The sequence below is a fragment of the Coregonus lavaretus genome (genome assembly GCF_964263955.1).
Source record: "Coregonus lavaretus genome assembly, chromosome: 23".
NCBI classification, from domain to species: Eukaryota; Metazoa; Chordata; class Actinopteri; order Salmoniformes; family Salmonidae; genus Coregonus; species Coregonus lavaretus.
In genome coordinates, this window is record NC_140010.1 from 34,609,359 (window position 1) to 34,627,252 (window position 17,894).

Below are 17,894 nucleotides of genomic sequence, written 5' to 3' on the forward strand. Positions count from 1 at the left end.
TGCTATAGATACAGTATGTTTCAACATACATCCAAAAATTGCTTGTGCGTGATTGAGAAAAACTGTAATAAACTTCGCTAGGTCAGCAAATAACACACTTCTGGGTCCGAAATTGGAATATACGTACACAGCAGTTTTATCTGCTGATATTCAGAATTTTTATGGCAAGCATTACACAGGTGGACATTTCAATTACATGTGAAGAGATAGAACAATGAGACTTAAAGGCTCTGCATGGCCAATCTGATGTCTGCAGTGGCTGTACAGTATTTACTGCGATGCGGCCTCCCCAGAAGTCAGAGCAAACATACTTTTTGCTCTTTGTGGAGCAGAGCTGTTGTGAAGGAAGTAGTCAAGGAAGTTAATTTGTGTTTATACAGGACCTCCCGCCCCCACCTACGGTCAAACAATCATGTCAATGCAGAGCTATACGGAGCCCTCCGCATTGTTAAAACATTTGGGAGGAGCACGGCGATGCGGTATGGAGCTCGATTTGGCCTCCGCAAGCCTCGAGAGGCTCCGCAATTGCGTCACACCCTTCGTAAGGAGCCTCCGGATCACATTTTCGGCGCAAGCATAAATAGGCTTTTAGTCTGTTTCAAATGCACCAGCGAATATGAATCATTTACACACATCTCCCCTCATTGTGAATAAATAATGTAGAATATGAATCCGGGGTTGAAAGTGATTGGAGGTGGGTGAGAGAAGGGTGGACATTAATCAGAGCTCTGCCATTATTAGTGTGTGTTAGTGTGTGTGTGTGTGTGTGTGTGTGTGTGTGTGTGTGTGTGTGTGTGTGTGTGTGTGTGTGTGTGTGTGTGTGTGTGTGTGTGTGTGACTTGACGTATATAAATCAATGGTGTGACCTTGGTGTGAATACCAGGAGAGAAATATATGTGTTGATTAAAGCCAGTGTGTCAGGTCATCTTTTATACGAAGGGTTTCCACAAACTCATCATTAGAAAAGCCTCCCTCCTGTGTAGGCCACAATTTTCAGAGGATTGAAAATGGTTGCCGCAGTTTTCCCCAGACCTCATTGACTGTAGCTTTGAGCATGATCTAATAATATCGGTGAACGTTGTTGACTGGAAATGCAATTCAATCAGATGTCTAGCATTGTAGGGGACATAATTTGTGAGCATAGATAGCTCATATACTCCAGCTTTACATAAGGTAATTGAACAATAGAACACAACCAGCAGTATATATTCTGTTTAGTTAGCAGAGACACAGTTACTGTACATAGGAAACCATGAAGCCTGGATCCAAGTTCCAACACATACTGTAGATATGACACTTGTGTTCTGCTTCCCCTTGATAATCTATAGTCTATATTTAAACCGTGTGACATTCTCAATTTACCAGACTGCCAAAAACCTCTGGACATAACTAACCTTGGAAAGATCATCGTCTGCTGGTGTACTAATAACCAAACCCCATTGGCACATGGGATACATAGATTGAGCAGTTGGCATGAACCCCGCTGTGCCATTGCTGACATTCTATGTATACTCTAGGGGCCAGGGGCCATTTTGGAAGAGCCGTGTCTATTCTTAGTTTGCGTCTAGGTCAGTATGTCAATTGATTCTGCTTCTCCACACTGAAACTGAGTACGAAACGGGTATTGTTTTACTGTTGTCTATGGACTTACTTTGAACCCAATGTTAAACTGGTCATGTAAGCCGGTGAGTTTTTTAATTGAAAGCTTAATGATTGAGAAACCCTAGGGTGTTTATCATGGAGCAAATGTCAGGTTCAAAGTACTGTTTTTGTCGTTTTTTGTGCAGTGAATTGTTGTGGTGAGAGCCAGTGGGATCTTTTAGCTCAAAAATCTTTGTTGTCTGTTGATCTTTGTTGTGTGTTAAGCCTACCAGATCCTTCCTATTATGTGTTTTGACGTATGGGGAGAACATGGAACTCACAGCACCACTCCTGGTTGCTTTTTACTGTTTTGTTCTTATATTATGTTTGTTGTAAACTCCAAGACTTTGTCGCACTCAGACAGAAATGGGGACTGTGTTGTATTTGAATTACATGAAATAACGATGTTATTCACAATATTATGCATACAAAACACTCATAACCTTTATGTTACCTCATGTTCTTACCACAGTACTTACCTATCCAGTATTTTTTCAAGCATAAGTAATCACGTTGTGTTGGTTTTGTTTAGATTGCTCATTGACATTCCTCATGGGTGTGTGTCTCTGCAGGCAGGCACCATGCTGACCAGCATTACAGACGGGATCCTGTGCTGTCTGACTGGGAAGGCTACCAGCCTGGTGATGCCCGTCGAGTCCTCCGAGCCAGCTGACGCCTTTGAGTTTGTGGAGGTGAAGCCCGGGAGAGTCCTAAGGGTTCGCCACATCATCCCTGAGCGCCAGTCACCGGTGGTGACGGAGGAGGACCAGGTAAAGGAGCCAGAGCAGGTGAAGGGCAGTGGAAACAGCAACAGCAGCAGTGTGCACTGCAAGCGCAAGATCACTGTCTACCGCAACGGCCAGCTAGTCATTGAGAACCTGGGTGACGTGCTGCACTCGCAGATCCTCCAGTGCCAGGATGGAGACCTAGAGCCCTGCAGCACCGTGGAGGTGGAACTGGCCGACTATAAGGAAGTGACCACCTCCCCTGAACCCACGCCTCCCCTACCCATGGTCGGAGAGCAGAAACCTGCGGCACCTCCTCGCCGGCGCCACCGCAAGCCCAAGCGCACATTGATGATTGACTCGGAGAGGGAGATCTCCAGCTGCAAGGGGACGCACTCGGACGTGGCGCTCTTTTTCGTGCACGGGGTAGGCGGCTCGCTGGACATCTGGGGCAGCCAGCTGGACTTCTTCTCGCGGCTGGGGTATGAGGTCATCGCCCCTGACATGGCGGGCCACGGGGCCAGCACAGCACCCCACATCGCGGCGGCCTACACCTTCTACGCCCTGGCCGAGGACATGCGCGCCATCTTCAAGAAATACGCCCGTAAACGCAACATCCTAATCGGGCACTCCTATGGGTCAGTATGCTTGCTTCTCTGTTAAAACTAATGGTCAATTGATTACCAAGTATCATCTTATGTCTTAGGTCAGTTAACAGAAGGAATATCGTGATAGTAAATTAATTACAGTATTTGAACATGCCCTGAAACACACCATAAACTGGCCCTGACGATGTCTGAAGAAGACAAACCGATCAGAGAGCAGGGTTATGATGATGTCATGATGAAGGGACCAATCAGAGAGCAGTGTTATGGTGATGTCATGATGAAGGGATCAATCAGAGCAGGGTTATGATGATGTCACAATGAAGTGACCAATCAGAGATTAGGTTATTTGATGTCATGGTGAAGGACCCATCAGAGAGCAGGGTTATGACGATGTGATGATGAATGGACCAATCAGAAAGCAGGTTCCCAAGACGTTATTTTCACGTGTTTGATTATATCCCTTTTCAGGGTATCGTTCTGTACCTTCCTGGCCCATGAGTATCCAGACCAGGTTCACAAGGTGGTGATGATCAATGGAGGGGGGCCCACAGCTCTGGAGCCCAGCCTCTGTTCAATCTTCCAGCTGCCTTCCTGTGTGCTGCACTGCCTCTCCCCCTGTCTGGCCTGGAGCTTTCTCAAGTAAGTAAATCATCCCATCTCTTTGTAGACAAAACTATTGCAGTGCAGACAAAACAACAACACATTGCTAGACAAAACAACATTTTGTAGACAAAATAACAACACATCGCTTAACAAATAGAACAACAACCTATCGCTGTAGACAAAACAAAATCAAGAAACTCTTCATACAGAAAGTATACTTTACACTAGGGTTCCCGAATAGTTGGCTGCCCACAAGGGATTTTATTTGGCCCTCCAAGATTTCGGAGCAAAAAAAATAAATAAAAAATAAAAAACATTGTTGTTGGACATAAAAGACTGTAATAACCAGGGGCCTCATTTATAAACCGTGCGTACAAAATAGACCGCAAAACATTTGTACGCCAGTTTTCAAGCAAAAGTTGGCATTTATAAAAACTTACCTTAATGTGCAAATGTGCTCACCTTCCCTCAAACTTTAGACCATGCGTACGCACAGTTTCTAATGGTTGAAGTATTGCATTGCAAGCAGGAAAGTAGATTAGTATTTTGTGCAAATGGGGGATATGATGGACGGCTTATTCATAAACAGGTTAATAACAAGATGCAATAATTTGCTGTTAGTGAGAAGAGAGAAATGTGATTTAGTTTATCTTTGCATTTTATAATAATAAAAAAATAGGCCTCTATTTCCTAGGCTATTATTTATTTCATTTCCATGATCATTGCATAATAAATTCCTCACCTTTTCTGTGATGATTTCATACTCATGAGGTAGCATAGGCCTACAACAAGGATACCATTCGTCCCATCTCTCATTTAATTGGACCCACTTCACAGTAGTAGATACAGTGGCTTGCGAAAGTATTCACCCCCCTTGGCATTTTTCCTATTTTGTTGCCTTACAATCTGGAATTAAAATGTTTTTTTGGGGGGGTTTGTCCCCCCCCCCAAAGTCAATACTTTGTAGAGCCACCTTTTACAGCAATTACAGCTGCAAGTCTCTTGGGGTATGTCTCTATAAGCTTGGCACATCTAGCCACTGGGATTTTTGCACATTCTTCAAGGCAAAACTGCTCCAGCTCTTTCAAGTTGGATGGGTTCCGCTGTTGTACAGCAATCTTTAAGTCATACCACAGATTCTCAATTGGATTGAGGTCTGGGCTTTGACTAGGCCATTCCAAGACATTTAAATGTTTCCCCTTACCCACTCAAGTGTTGCTTTAGCAGTATGCTTAGGGTCATTGTCCTGCTGGAAGGTGAACCTCCGTCCCAGTCTCAAATCTCTGGAAGACTGAAACAGGTTTCCCTCAATAATTTCCCTGTATTTAGCGCCATCCATCATTCCTTCAATTCTGACCAGTTTCCCAGTCCCTGCTGATGAAAAACATCCCCATAGCATGATGCTGCCACCACCATGCTTAACTGTGGGGATGGTGATCTCGGGGTGATGAGAGGTGTTGGGTTTGCGCCAGACATAGTGTTTTCCTTGATGGCCAAAAAGCTCAATTTTAGTCTCATCTGACCAGAGTACCTTCTTCTATATGTCTGGGGAGTCTCCCACATGCCTTTTGGCAAACACCAAATGTGTTTGCTTATTTTTTTCTTTAAGCAATGGCTTTTTTCTGGCCACTCTTCCGTAAAGCCAATCTCCGCTGTGGAGCTTTGCAGCTCCTTCAGGGTTATCTTTGGTCTCTTTGTTGCCTCTCCGATTAATGCCCTCCTTGCCTGGTCCGTGAGTTTTGGTGGGCGGCCCTCTCTTGGCAGGTTTGTTGTGGTGACATATTCTTTCAATTTTTTAATAATGGATTTAATGGTGCTTTGGGATGTTCAAAGTTTCTGATATTTTTTCATAACCCAACCCTGATCTGTACTTCTCCACAACTTTGTCCCTGACCTGTTTGGAGAGCTCATTGGTGCCCCTTGCTCAGTGGTGTTTCAGACTCTGGGAACTTTCAGAACAGGTGTATATATACTGAGATCATGTGACACTTAGATTTCACACAGGTGGACTTTATTTAACTAATTATGTGACTTCTGAAGGTAATTGGTTGCACCAGATCTTATTTAGGGGCTTCATAGCAAAGGGGGTAAATACATATGCACGCACCACTTTTCCGTTATTTATTTTTTAGAATTTTCTGAAACAAGTTCTTTTTTTCATTTCACTTCACCAATTTGGACTATTTTGTGTATGTCCATTACATGACATCCAAATAAAAATCCATTTAAATTACAGGTTGTAATGCAAAAAAATAGGAAAAACGCCAAGGGGGATGAATACTTTTGCAAGGCACTGTAGATAAGGTACTGGAAGTATTTTGCTCTATGCCATCCAATCCGGAGCGCAATTTATTAACGGTGGAACAGAGGGTTGTAGGTTACTTCTGAGTCTGAGGACTGTCATTTCAAATTTCTCGAGTAGACAATATTGCATTTATACACATAATCCATCTTTTCATAACCATTGCAGAATTTATTCTTCACCTTTTCTGGCCATGATGGGTTCATATTCCCAAAGTAGCCATAGCCTACAACAAATTACCATGCGCATCTCTCATGTAATTGGGCTTATTAGATACGCTATTATTTCAAGTATTTTGCTCTATGCATCAGAAAGGAAGCGTAGTTTATAACATACAGTAGAATTTAACAGTTGATATTTTGCATTGAAGTGTGTATGGCTACCACTGTAAGTAGACAATGTTTCAGAATTAAGGCAGAAAAAGTAAATGCAAAACAGTAGGCCCTATTAAATTCAAACCGTCTGTTTACAGGTCCACAGAAATGTGCAATTGTTGTTGTCTTTCATAAACTTTTTGTCTGTCGGATAGCCTAGGCCTACAGCAAATGTCACTGCAAAAGTTCAACATTATGCCATCATCTACAAAGACATTTGATCAAGTTCGCTATTGCTATTTCCTTTAGAAAACTGCCTCAGCCTAACTCGAATACTTCCAAAGTATACAGCAAATAAGGGTATTATTGTCACCATAAATGGTGAATGATGGGCGTTTTTCAGGCTGAGTTTTAATGCTTGTTCACGCGTGCACAGTTTTAGGACCGGTTTGATTTATAACGGAAACATGCGTATGTATGGTATGCGCCAAGTTTATAAAACTCAATATTTTTGTACGTGCGCAGTCTTGAGAGGCATATGTGATCGTATCCCAATGTAATCAAGGTTTGAAATGATTCTGTTTTTGTCAAAGACTATATCTGTTTGGGATTCTTGCGGTAAATTTTTTGTAGTGCACAAATTATTTATAACTATGTTCTGGCTCCCTGACCATCCAAGGAAAAATCGTCCCACGGCTGAATGTAATTGGGGACACCTGCTGTACACTGTCAATGCTTAACTACTACTGCATACACAAAGTAAGGGGAATTTAACACATCATTTTGAATATCAGATAATACTGATGGCTTCCAATTGGCTCATTCATCCCCCCTCCTCTCCCCTGTAAATATTCCCCAGGTCGTTGCTGTAAATGAGAATGTGTTCTTAGTCAACTTTCCTTGTAAAATAAGGGTAAAAACAATTATACAAAATGGCTATGAGTCTGACCTCTTTTTCCAACATGTTCAGGGCTGGGTTTGCCCGTCAGGGAGCCAAAGAGAAGCAGCTGCTGAAGCAGGGCAATGCCTTCAACGTGAATCCATTTGTGTTGCGAGCCATGATGAGTGGGCAGTACTGGCCCGAGGGGGACGAGGTGTACCATGCTGAGCTTACTGTGCCCATCCTGTTGGTGCACGGCATGTACGACAAGTTTGTGCCCATGGATGAGGACCAACGCATGGCAGAGGTAAAGAGACATACATTTATGAATACCAATCCATGTGAATTTAGTTAAGAAGCTCTACTACTCATGAATGAAAGATAAATTATATCAATTGCATTTTATGTTCTATGAAAGATACATTTTATTTAATTATGATATGAATTATGAACAGTCCCTATCATATCACACGCCTGTCATCTTCAATGACTAATATTATATTGAAATGGTCAAAATAATCTGTACCACTGTTTTATATCTTGATTGTAACTATTATCCTTTTCATTTCAGATCCTTCTCTTTGCGTTCCTGAAAGTCATCGAGGAGGGCAGTCATATGGTGATGATGGAGTGCCCTGACACAGTCAACACCCTCCTGCACGAGTTTTTCCTATGGGAGCCCGACATGTCCAAAAAGGACGCCGCTAAGACTGATGCTGACAAGACTGTTACGGTCAATGGCATTGTCGTTCAGACACCAAAACCAAACAAGCCCATGGAAAAATAACCAGTAAGGAGTTTCATTTTACATGAGCAAACCCAATCCGAGGGCCTGTCTTTGGCAGGTGGCACGTGGTCTTAGGGCTGCTCGCAGGCTGAGAGCTGTTATTAACAGGGCCAGAGTTTGTTGTGGAAGTGGAGGGGAGGCAACTGGTGCGCCAAGCTAGAGTTGGCATTTGAATGGGACTGTAGAAAGAAGAAGACAGGAAATGATGGAAAGAAGAGAGGCGGAATCTATTACAACGACAGAGATGGGTGTTTCTGTTTTCCCTTTGACAGCTGTCTGTGCTCCATCATGTGGTGTTTGTAATCAGACAGACCTCGGGTCCAGATAATGTTTTTAAAACACAATATCCATTCGTAATGCTCTGAAGTACCAAACTTGGTTGGTGAGTGGGCCATTGTCAACCAAAGTGAGAAGGGCATGACTATTAAATGGTGTGTGGATTGCCTTACTATCTATCTTCCATCATCTTGTGAATAATAGATCACTGCTGATTGGTGTCCTCCTGTCATCAGTTGAAAGTTAAATAAGGATCTTATAAGACTGGGTCCATATGATGGATTCTCTTCAAGGGAATCATTAACTAAATAGGATAACTGAGAAACTATCCAGATAATGCTAGCCAATGGGTGACTGTGGTGTGTTATGGGAGTAAGATCGTTTATGATACATGGCGATCCAGTTTGCATGAGGTCATCCTCATAATGATCATCCCCAATTAAGCAGGTTATAGACTAAAGTGTTGACTGGATGGAAGTAGTGGTGAATGGATTGGTAATTGTTATGGCAAATAAACATGCAATAAGTAATCACATAAAGTATGTTACAGGCATAATAAAGACATACACCTAAACAAATTGATCATACAATTTCAATAACCTCATAAAATATCATCACGCCAAAGTAAAGCTGTTAAAACATATCCTTGAGCAAGCTAAGTATCTGTCAGTTACAGTCAGTATCTGTCAACTTTGTGCATTAACTCACGCTTGAAGTTTAGGGTATTGGTTCGCTTTTTAAACATAATGATTCATCTATGCACAACATGGAGTGGAGTATTTTGCCTTAAGAACCATTTGCGGTGTTGTCCAATATTATGCATTTAGAAACCTATGATTACTGTATGTGTCTACACTTGCATATGCATTTGAAGTTGTTGCATGAATAGGCTTTTAAGATATTCGAGAATTTTCTTGACTACATACTACAAATCCAAAAACCTCCCGTGTCCTCTGAGAGTATAATCTAAGGGGCATTATGGACAGAGAAGAAGTTGGACCAAAGCTTTAGTGATAGGCAGTAATCGAAATTATGTAAAAGTATTCCATAACTATTATTTATCCATACTGATGCCAGTTATTAAACTTCCAATCTTGCAAGTTCAACCCATTTTGCCTCAGAATTTGATGTAACACCATTTAGAATGATGTTGTTCTTCCGTCTACAAGATAGTGTAGCAAAGCATTTTCCTCCACTGCCCTCCAGTCAATCTGTATGTGCTTACTGCTTGCAATGTCAAAGGTCATCCGTGATAATAAGCTAAACATAACGTTATCAGGTGCTCATTTGTGAATGTTTTCGTGTCTCATAATGAGAGTGTGTGATTAATCTGTGATTAAGAAGTATGAAGCACAGTAATGCATTTTATGGTTCGGTCTCTCCGACTGCTACACACTGTTTATTGCATATGCATTATTCTGAGAAAAGATGCAAGAAGATTATGCAATTTCAACAGAGAAAAGGTGAGTTATGAACTGTAGACTAAGATAATGTACTATTAAGTAATGGAAACAAATAGGTTGAGGAACAAATTAGTTTAACGTGGACTGTCCAATACCATGAAGTGCTTCTGATGCAATGTCTGCTTATGCACTGTATAGATTAATCCGACAGCTATATGGACTGCAAGGTGCACGCACATTTGCTTCCTCCGCTAAATGTATAAAAATCGGTCAGTGTTCCTATCCAGTGTGCTATAATTTGTGGTTCAAAATGTGTAAATGTCATTGATGCATTTATTCATGGCCATCAGAACTCATGCACTGCCTGAATGTAGGTGCATATACAATTATGATATATCGAACTGTTCAATTGAGTGTATGAATGTGCCTTTCATGGCATGAATTAAAACAAATGTTTGTATTATATGGTTGTTTTTGTTCTTCTGTGAATGAATGTATGAACGAATGAATGAGGGCAATTTTACAAGTAACCATGATTGTTTGAGTGTACATTTCTGGCCATGAGGCCTGGGGGGGTCACCTCTGTTTAGGCAACTGTCGCCTCTGCCGAGTCCCCAAAGACCGGATGATCCCGTTTTGGAAAGAGAGCCTGTGACGCAACTTCCGCTTTTGGACGTTAACCACAGATTATCCATTATATTGACCAGATACCCCAAGGTACACATGGTGTTACAGGAGGAGTTGAAGGCGGAACATGCCTCGTACTTACGGCAGCACCCGGATCTCCACGCCATGATGGCCGACTTCTTGCAGTTCCGGTTACTATGAAAACCGAGCGACGTCATCATGTTTGCCTACAAGGACTTCTCTCCCTTCGCATCCCGCCGACCCCTGGGGGCCACATTCAACACCTCACCTTGAGGACACGCACTGGGGCTGCGTCTCAATAGTCTAGTAGCTTCCTCTCACAGGCACTTTAGTGAGGACAATACTCTTCTGGTTAGCAGTTGTCACTAGTATGTACAGGGAGTTCGATGGTGAGGCTTATATCTGTACCTGGGGCAAAGACTTTGTGTTTTCCTGGGGCAAAAGTTCAGGATATCACCAGGTTGCTTCCCGAGGCTGTGAGTCAGTCACCGGGGGCTGATACTGTCATGGTTCATGTGAGGTCAAATTACATTATGAAGGGCAGCTCAGAACAGCTGAGGTGGATTTTAAAGAACTGATTGGGTCTCTACTTGACACCAACAAACGCCACATAATATCTGGCCTTCTGCCCTCCCTAAATTATGGCTTTGAACGGTTCAGCAGACTTTTAGCCCTCCATAACTGGCTACGAGACTATTGCAGCTCTGTGGGTGTAACATTTATTTAAAATGTTGATACCTTCTGGAAAAAAAGCTTGTATTATAAGGAGGATGGGATCCACCCAAATAATTTGGGTTCCTGGATCCTTTCAAAGCATTATAAGGCTGCGTTGAGACAATGACTTATCAATGACCCAAGTCCAGCTCATTTAATCCCTACCATTGTGTCGCTGAGTTGTCATAATGATTCAGCAAATGTACATTATCCTAGAGGCATTGGAAGACACAATGTATATAACCTAATTTATGTCCCTCTTACTGCCCGGAATGCCTCTGCTGATCCTATAGCTTTTGTATGCAGTAATCAAATGCCTATGAACCAGAGTAATACTGTTAGCACTGAGGTGGTGTGTCCTAGTAGGAAGTCCACTGTGTGCAGCTCACCCTGCACTAATAAAAATAACCCAGAGTATGTCTACCTCTGCTAAGCTTCCCAGTAAAGCAAGAAAAATAATCAAGCATCCCAGAAAAGTGTTAAAAATAGCCCACGTGAACATATGTAGCTTAAGAAACAAGGTTCATGAAATCAATAATTTGCTAGTAACAGATGACATTCATATTCTGACTGTCACGCTCGTCATAATGAGTGGACCAAGGCGCCGCGTGATATGCGTACATCTCTTTTAATGAGTACTTTTCACAATGTAACAAATAACAAAACGAAACGTGAAGTCCTCGGTCATGAACACAAACCAACACGGAACAAGATCCCACAAAACACAAGTGCACAACAGGCTGCCTAAGTATGGTTCCCAATCAGAGACAACAAGCAACAGCTGATTCTCGTTGCCTCTGATTGAGAACCACCCCGGCCAACCTAGAAAACACATGAACTAGAAACTGAACATAGAACACAAAACATAGACCCTACACACCCTGGCTCAACATATAAGAGTCCCCAGAGCCAGGGCGTGACACTGACAATCTCTGAAACTCACTTAGATAATACCTTTGATGATACAGTGATAATACCTTTGATGATACAGTGGTAGCAATACAAGGTTATAACATTTACAGAAAAGACAGAAATGCCAATGGGGGCGGTGTTGCGGTCTATATTCAGAACCACATTTATGTAAAGCTTAGAGAGGATCTCATGTTAATACTGTTGAAGTAATATGGCTACAGGTTCACCTGCCTCACCTAAAGCCCATTCTGGTGGGAAGCTGCTATACAGTCAGTATCTGGATAACATGTGTGAAATGCTTGATAATGTATGTGATATCAACAGAGATGTATACTTTCTGGGTGATTTAAATATTGACTGACTTTCATCAGGCTGCCCACTCAAGAGAAAGCTTCAAACTGTAACTAGCGCCTGCATCCTGGTTCAGGTTATCAATCAACCTACCAGGGTAATTACAAACAGTACAGGAATGAAATCATCAACATGTATTGATCATTACTAATGTTCAGAAATTTGTTTGAAAGCAGTATCCAAATCCATCGGATGTAGTGATCACAATAAAACAAGTTCTAAAGGCTGGGCCTAATATTGTGTATAAGAAGTCATACATTAAGTTCTGTAGTGATTCCTATGTTGTTGATGTGAAGAATATTTGTTGGTCTGTGGTGTGTAATGACGAGCAACCAGATGCTGCACTTGACACATTTATGAAATTGCTTATCCCAGTTACTAATAAGCATGCACCCATTAAGAAAATGACTGTAAAAACTGTTAAATCCCTGTGGATTGATAAGGAATTGAAAAATGGTATGGTTGAGAGGGATGAGAGGGATGAGGCAAAATAGATGGCAAATAGGTCTGGCTGTACAACCGATTGGCAAACATAGTGCAAATTGAGAAATCATGTGACTAAACTGAATAAAAAGAAGAAGAAACTACACTATGAAACAAAGATAAATGACATAAAGAATGATAGTAAAAAGCTTTGGAGCACCTTAAATGAAATGTTGGGCAAAAAGGCAAACTCTGCTCCATCATTCATTGAATCAGATGGCTCCTTCATCACAAAGCCCACTGATATTGCCAACTACTTTAATGATTTTTTTCATTGGCAAGATTAGCAAACTTAGGCATGACATGCCAGCAACAAACGCTGACACTATACATCCAAGTATATCTGACCAAATTATGAAAGACAAGCACTGTAATTTTGAATTCCGTAAAGTAAGTGTGGAAGAGGTGAAAAAAGTATTATTGTCGATCAACAATGACAAGCCACCAGGGTTTGACAACTTGGATGGAAAATGACTGAGGATAATAGTGGACGATATTGCCACTCCTATTTGCCATATCTTCAATTTAAGCCTACTAGAAAGTGTGTGTCCTCAGTCCTGGAGGGAAGCAAAAGTTATTCCCCTACTTAAGAATAGTAAAGTGCCCTTAACTGGCTCAAATAGCCCAATCAGCCTGTTACCAACCCTTAGTAAACTTTTTGAAAAAATTGTGTTTGACCAGATAAAATGCTATTTTACAGTAAACAACAGACTTTCAGCACGCTTATAGGGAAGGACATTCAACAAGCACAGCACTTACACAAATGACTGATGATTGGCTAAGAGAAATGGATGATAAAAAGATTGTGGGGGCTGTTTTGTTAGACTTCAGTGTGGCTTTTGACATTATCGATCATAGTTGTGGTCCTCTGTAGCTCAGCTGGTAGAGCACGGCGCTTGTAACGCCAAGGTAGTGGGTTCGATCCCCGGGACCACCCATACACAAAAATGTATGCACGCACGACTGTAAGTCGCTTTGGATAAAAGCGTCTGCTAAATGGCATATTATTATTATTATTATTATAGTTGAGTAAAGCCAGTGTGTCTATGTATGCGGATGACTCAACACTATACACGTCAGCTACCACAGCGACTGAAATGACAGCAACACTTAACAAAGAGCTGCAGTTAGTTTCAGAATGGGTAGCAAGGAATAAGTTAATCCTAAATATTTCAATTGGCTCAGAACAGGGCAGCACGGCTGGCCCTTGGATGTACACAGAGAGCTAACATTAATAATATGAATGTCAATCTCTCCTGGCTCAAAGTGGAGGAGAGATTGACTTCATCACTACTTTTGTGAGAGGTATTGTCATGTTGAATGAACCGAGCTGTCTGAACTACTGGCACACAGAACTACTGGCACACAGCTCGGACACCCATGCATACCCCACAAGACATGCCACCAGCGGTCTCTTCACAGTCCCCAAGTCAAGAACAGACTATGGGAGGCGCACAGTACTACATAGAGCCATGACTACATGGAACTCTATTCCACATCAAGTAACTCATGCCAGCAGTAAAATTTGATTTAAAAAACAGATAAAAATACACCTTATGGAACAGCGTGGACTGTGAAGCAACACAAACATAGACCCATGCATACAAACACACAATAACATTCACACTATACACACATGTACACATGGATTTTGTGTTATAGATATGTGGTAGTAGAGTAGAGGCCTGAGGGCACGCTTAATATGTTGTGAAATCTGTTCTGAATGTATTGTAATGTTTTTAAAACGTATAACTGCCTTAATTTTGCTGGACCCCAGGGAGAGTAGCTGCTGCCTTGGGGATCCATAATAAATACAAATACAAATACAGTGGCCCTCAATATCTAGAGTATTGATCAAATATGAATGCTTTTAGGGTGTTTTGTTTTTTATTTTGTGATACTGTTTTTACTGTCTACTGTTTTAATTTGCATGAGCTGTATTGAAACAAATTCCAATCAACTCTGTTGATATAGAAATCGCAAGAGTTAGACTTATGTCAGTTAGGGTGAATGAAAGAAAATGTATTATTTAGTGTCTTGTAAGTTTCCCATTAATATCTCAATCACTTTATCCTTTAGTGAGAATACATTTACATTTTCTACATGCTTTAGTTTCAGGTTAAGGGAATGTATTATGATCTAAAAAACAAACTTGAGCCACCGGGAAGGGGATCCAAGTCAGAACGTACTGTAGCCTACACCAAAGTCTGATGAACTGTTGTCTTTCTGATTTGGTGTGATCAGTCTTCAACAACTAAAAAATGAAACAAAATCAAAAACACCTTTGTGATTTTCTGAACTAAGAGGCCTACAGTTCCCAGAGTACACCTGATGTTACCAAGCTATGGCTGTGTCAAGTCATGGATGTGTGATTGTGTTGTGTTAAACAGAAAATATCATACAACTGTCTCCTGAAGTGCACATATGTGACCGACCGGCTCGATTTGGTCTTATGTAGTAAAATTGTAAATGGTGTTTTTTACATTGGATAAAAGTAGAGACTAGAAAATGGTATATCATACACTACAGTTGAGGAACAATGGGAAAGTAATTCTGCTTTGAAAATTGATGAACTTGTAACCCCACTTCTGAGAAAATCTTGAATGTTTTGGTACACCTACAGGAGAGCTCTTTGTCTACACCCATCCAGCATGGTTCACACAATCTTAAGCCTTAGCCCCACACATCTCTTTAAGGATTCACATGTGAGGCGAAGTGCTAAACAGTGAGTACGGTAGTGTACTAAACAACCAATGATTTCAAGACTAAAGGCTGGTTTATACTACGTCTTTCGAAATGTCCGTATACAGTTTTCGCAGTGACATCATGAACATTCTATTGTCGTCCGACATCAAACTTCTTGTTGCCGTTATGAAAAAGTATAAACACAAAAACGACAGGCTGCATGACATCAGCAGCCTAGTTGTCCAAGATAGCATTATTGTGTATTTTAACACCAATAAACTCATCCGTTTAAAAATTAATTTAGTATATGTCAATCCAGGCAACTAAAAGCACATTTTGAAACAATGTTTTGGTTAATTTCTAGCTTGTTAGCAAGCTAGCTAACGTTACATTAGCTGGCTAGCCAGTTCAAATAATGACCATATCATATAGCTGACAACATCTTAACTTTAGCTAATTTCTATTCATTACTAAAGGAAAATAAACTCACGACAAGATCATTATTTACAAGTTAATGGCATGCTAATTACTGAAAATAGCTTATGGTTGTGAGTGTGACAAAATAAAAGCAGGGCATTTACCAGATATTTTTTTTACTTGGACACTCTCTTGTTGGCCTAACGTTATATCCTAATTTGACTTTGGTGCAGGTCATGTTGTTCTTCACATTACCGTCTCTGGTAAACACACACTATATCAAATAAAATATATGTTTATTTGTCACATGCACAGGATACAGAAGGTGTAAATGGTACAGTGAAATGGTTACTTACATAGTGGAGTCTTTTGTTTAGACATGTAGCTAGCTAGCTAAACAATGAACCATAATCCCAACTCATAATGTTACTACCCTGCATGAATCTACAGGTAGCTAAAGCTAACCAACTATGTTCAATGTTAGCTAGCTAGCTAACATTAGGCTGCTATATCATACACGTAACGTTAGCTGGCGAGCCAGCCAGCCAGCTAACGTTAGCTAGCTAGCTAACAGTACTCTTTAACTTGCAATGAAAACAACTTTCTGACAAAATTAGGAATGTATAATATCTGAAAATGTAGCTAGCTAGACTCTCTTACCTGTATACATGGATGAACACTTCTCCCTCTCTGTCACGGATGCCATGGTTGCCCTTAGTTTGAAGATGTAATCCAGAGTCAGGTGTTTTATACAACAGCCTTCTGTGTTCTCTTTTCGACTCCCTCCGCATTTGTAATCAAACGCCTGAGCTTTCTCCAGCTCCTTAGCTATCATACTCTGCTTCCACCGGGCATTCCACTGATTTCAAAACTCGGTCCTCCAGAAAGTGGAGAGCCTTAGCAACATTTTTGCAGTTCTTTGTGATATCTTTCAAAAAAGCTGCTTTAGAAAGGATTACCTACACATGCTGATCAGCTCATGTTATAGACAGAAGCGTGCTACATGGCAGACCAATCCGAACTCATCTCTCGGCATTTCCAGCCCATCCATTATCTCAGCCAATCATGGCTAGCGGGAAGGTTCCTGTCTTTTTCCGTTGCTAAACCAACTAGGCTCGTAATTTAACAATTTTATTCATTTTATATTTACATTTTTAGTCATTTAGCAGACACTCTATTCATATTTACAGATGGCATACAAGTTTGTTGTTAAGGCACATGAAAGTTCACATGTTCCAGAAGGCATTTCTGCCAAAAAACGCATTATGATTTGTAAAAAAATGTTTATGTTCAAATGCCTTTCCTGTGAAGTAGTGACACGCGACATAGTTTACTGAAATTAGTCACATATAGAGCTAGCTAGCGCACAGTCCTCTTAGTCCTGAATAATTTCCTTGCAGACACAATTTTTTTACCCTCATGTTTCCAGTGGTTGTGTCAGGGTTGTGTGGTGGTGTGTCTGCCTGCAGATTTCCCCCTCCCCACCAATCAAGATCCATGAACCTGGTCTAGCTTGTGCTTGAATGCAAGTCCCCGCTCCTGCACACTTGGGCTCAAGTTGGGTTTGGCTGGGCTCCAGTGCTAGTGCACATGTACTAATGGGCTCTGGAAACCGGAACTAGCAAGATGTCAGCGCCCACAAATTGGCGTATGCAACCATGAGTAGATTACATTGAGAGCAATGGTCAGCCGTCTTGGAGGCAGTCTCTAGTTCTTATTATAGCTCAATGCCAGATAGAGGCCGCTCTAACAGTGAAAATAAATGTCTTCAAAAATGGAAGGCAGTCGGGAGGAGACAAGATCAGGTGGGACCATTCTAGCCAAGGAGAGGGCAGATATGTGTGTGAACAACAGAGGTGCGTTCAATTCGCTTGAATGTTTGCTAAGTTGCGGAACGGTCTGTACTGAATGAGACATTTCCCCAAAACGGTCTTGTACATTCTTGAACAGACTGAGGTGCGTTTGTTCCTGTTTGGTGGGTGTGGCTTGAAGTAATGAGTGACGTGTTTAAAGGGCAGTGGCCATGCTGACAGTGTTCCCCTACCCAACCTCTCCCCGTTTTTCAACTGGTTGTTAAGTACAGCACCATTTCCGTTCAATTGAACATTCTAGAACGTAAAAACGTTCTGAACGCCCTGGCCCCTT

General features: G+C 41.4%; 1 protein-coding gene across 1 annotated transcript; it reads left to right on the forward strand.

The window, feature by feature from the left end:
• Positions 1 to 2,222: 2,222 nt before the first annotated feature.
• Positions 2,223 to 7,860, forward strand: LOC311150675 (protein ABHD8-like; the record flags this gene model as incomplete). The annotated part of the gene is made up of 4 exons (XM_084188179.1): positions 2,223 to 3,004; positions 3,443 to 3,613; positions 7,164 to 7,380; positions 7,645 to 7,860. The coding sequence occupies 4 exons, from the start codon at positions 2,223 to 2,225 to the stop codon at positions 7,858 to 7,860; spliced, it is 1,386 nt and encodes a 461-aa protein (XP_084044305.1).
• Positions 7,861 to 17,894: the final 10,034 nt, after the last annotated feature.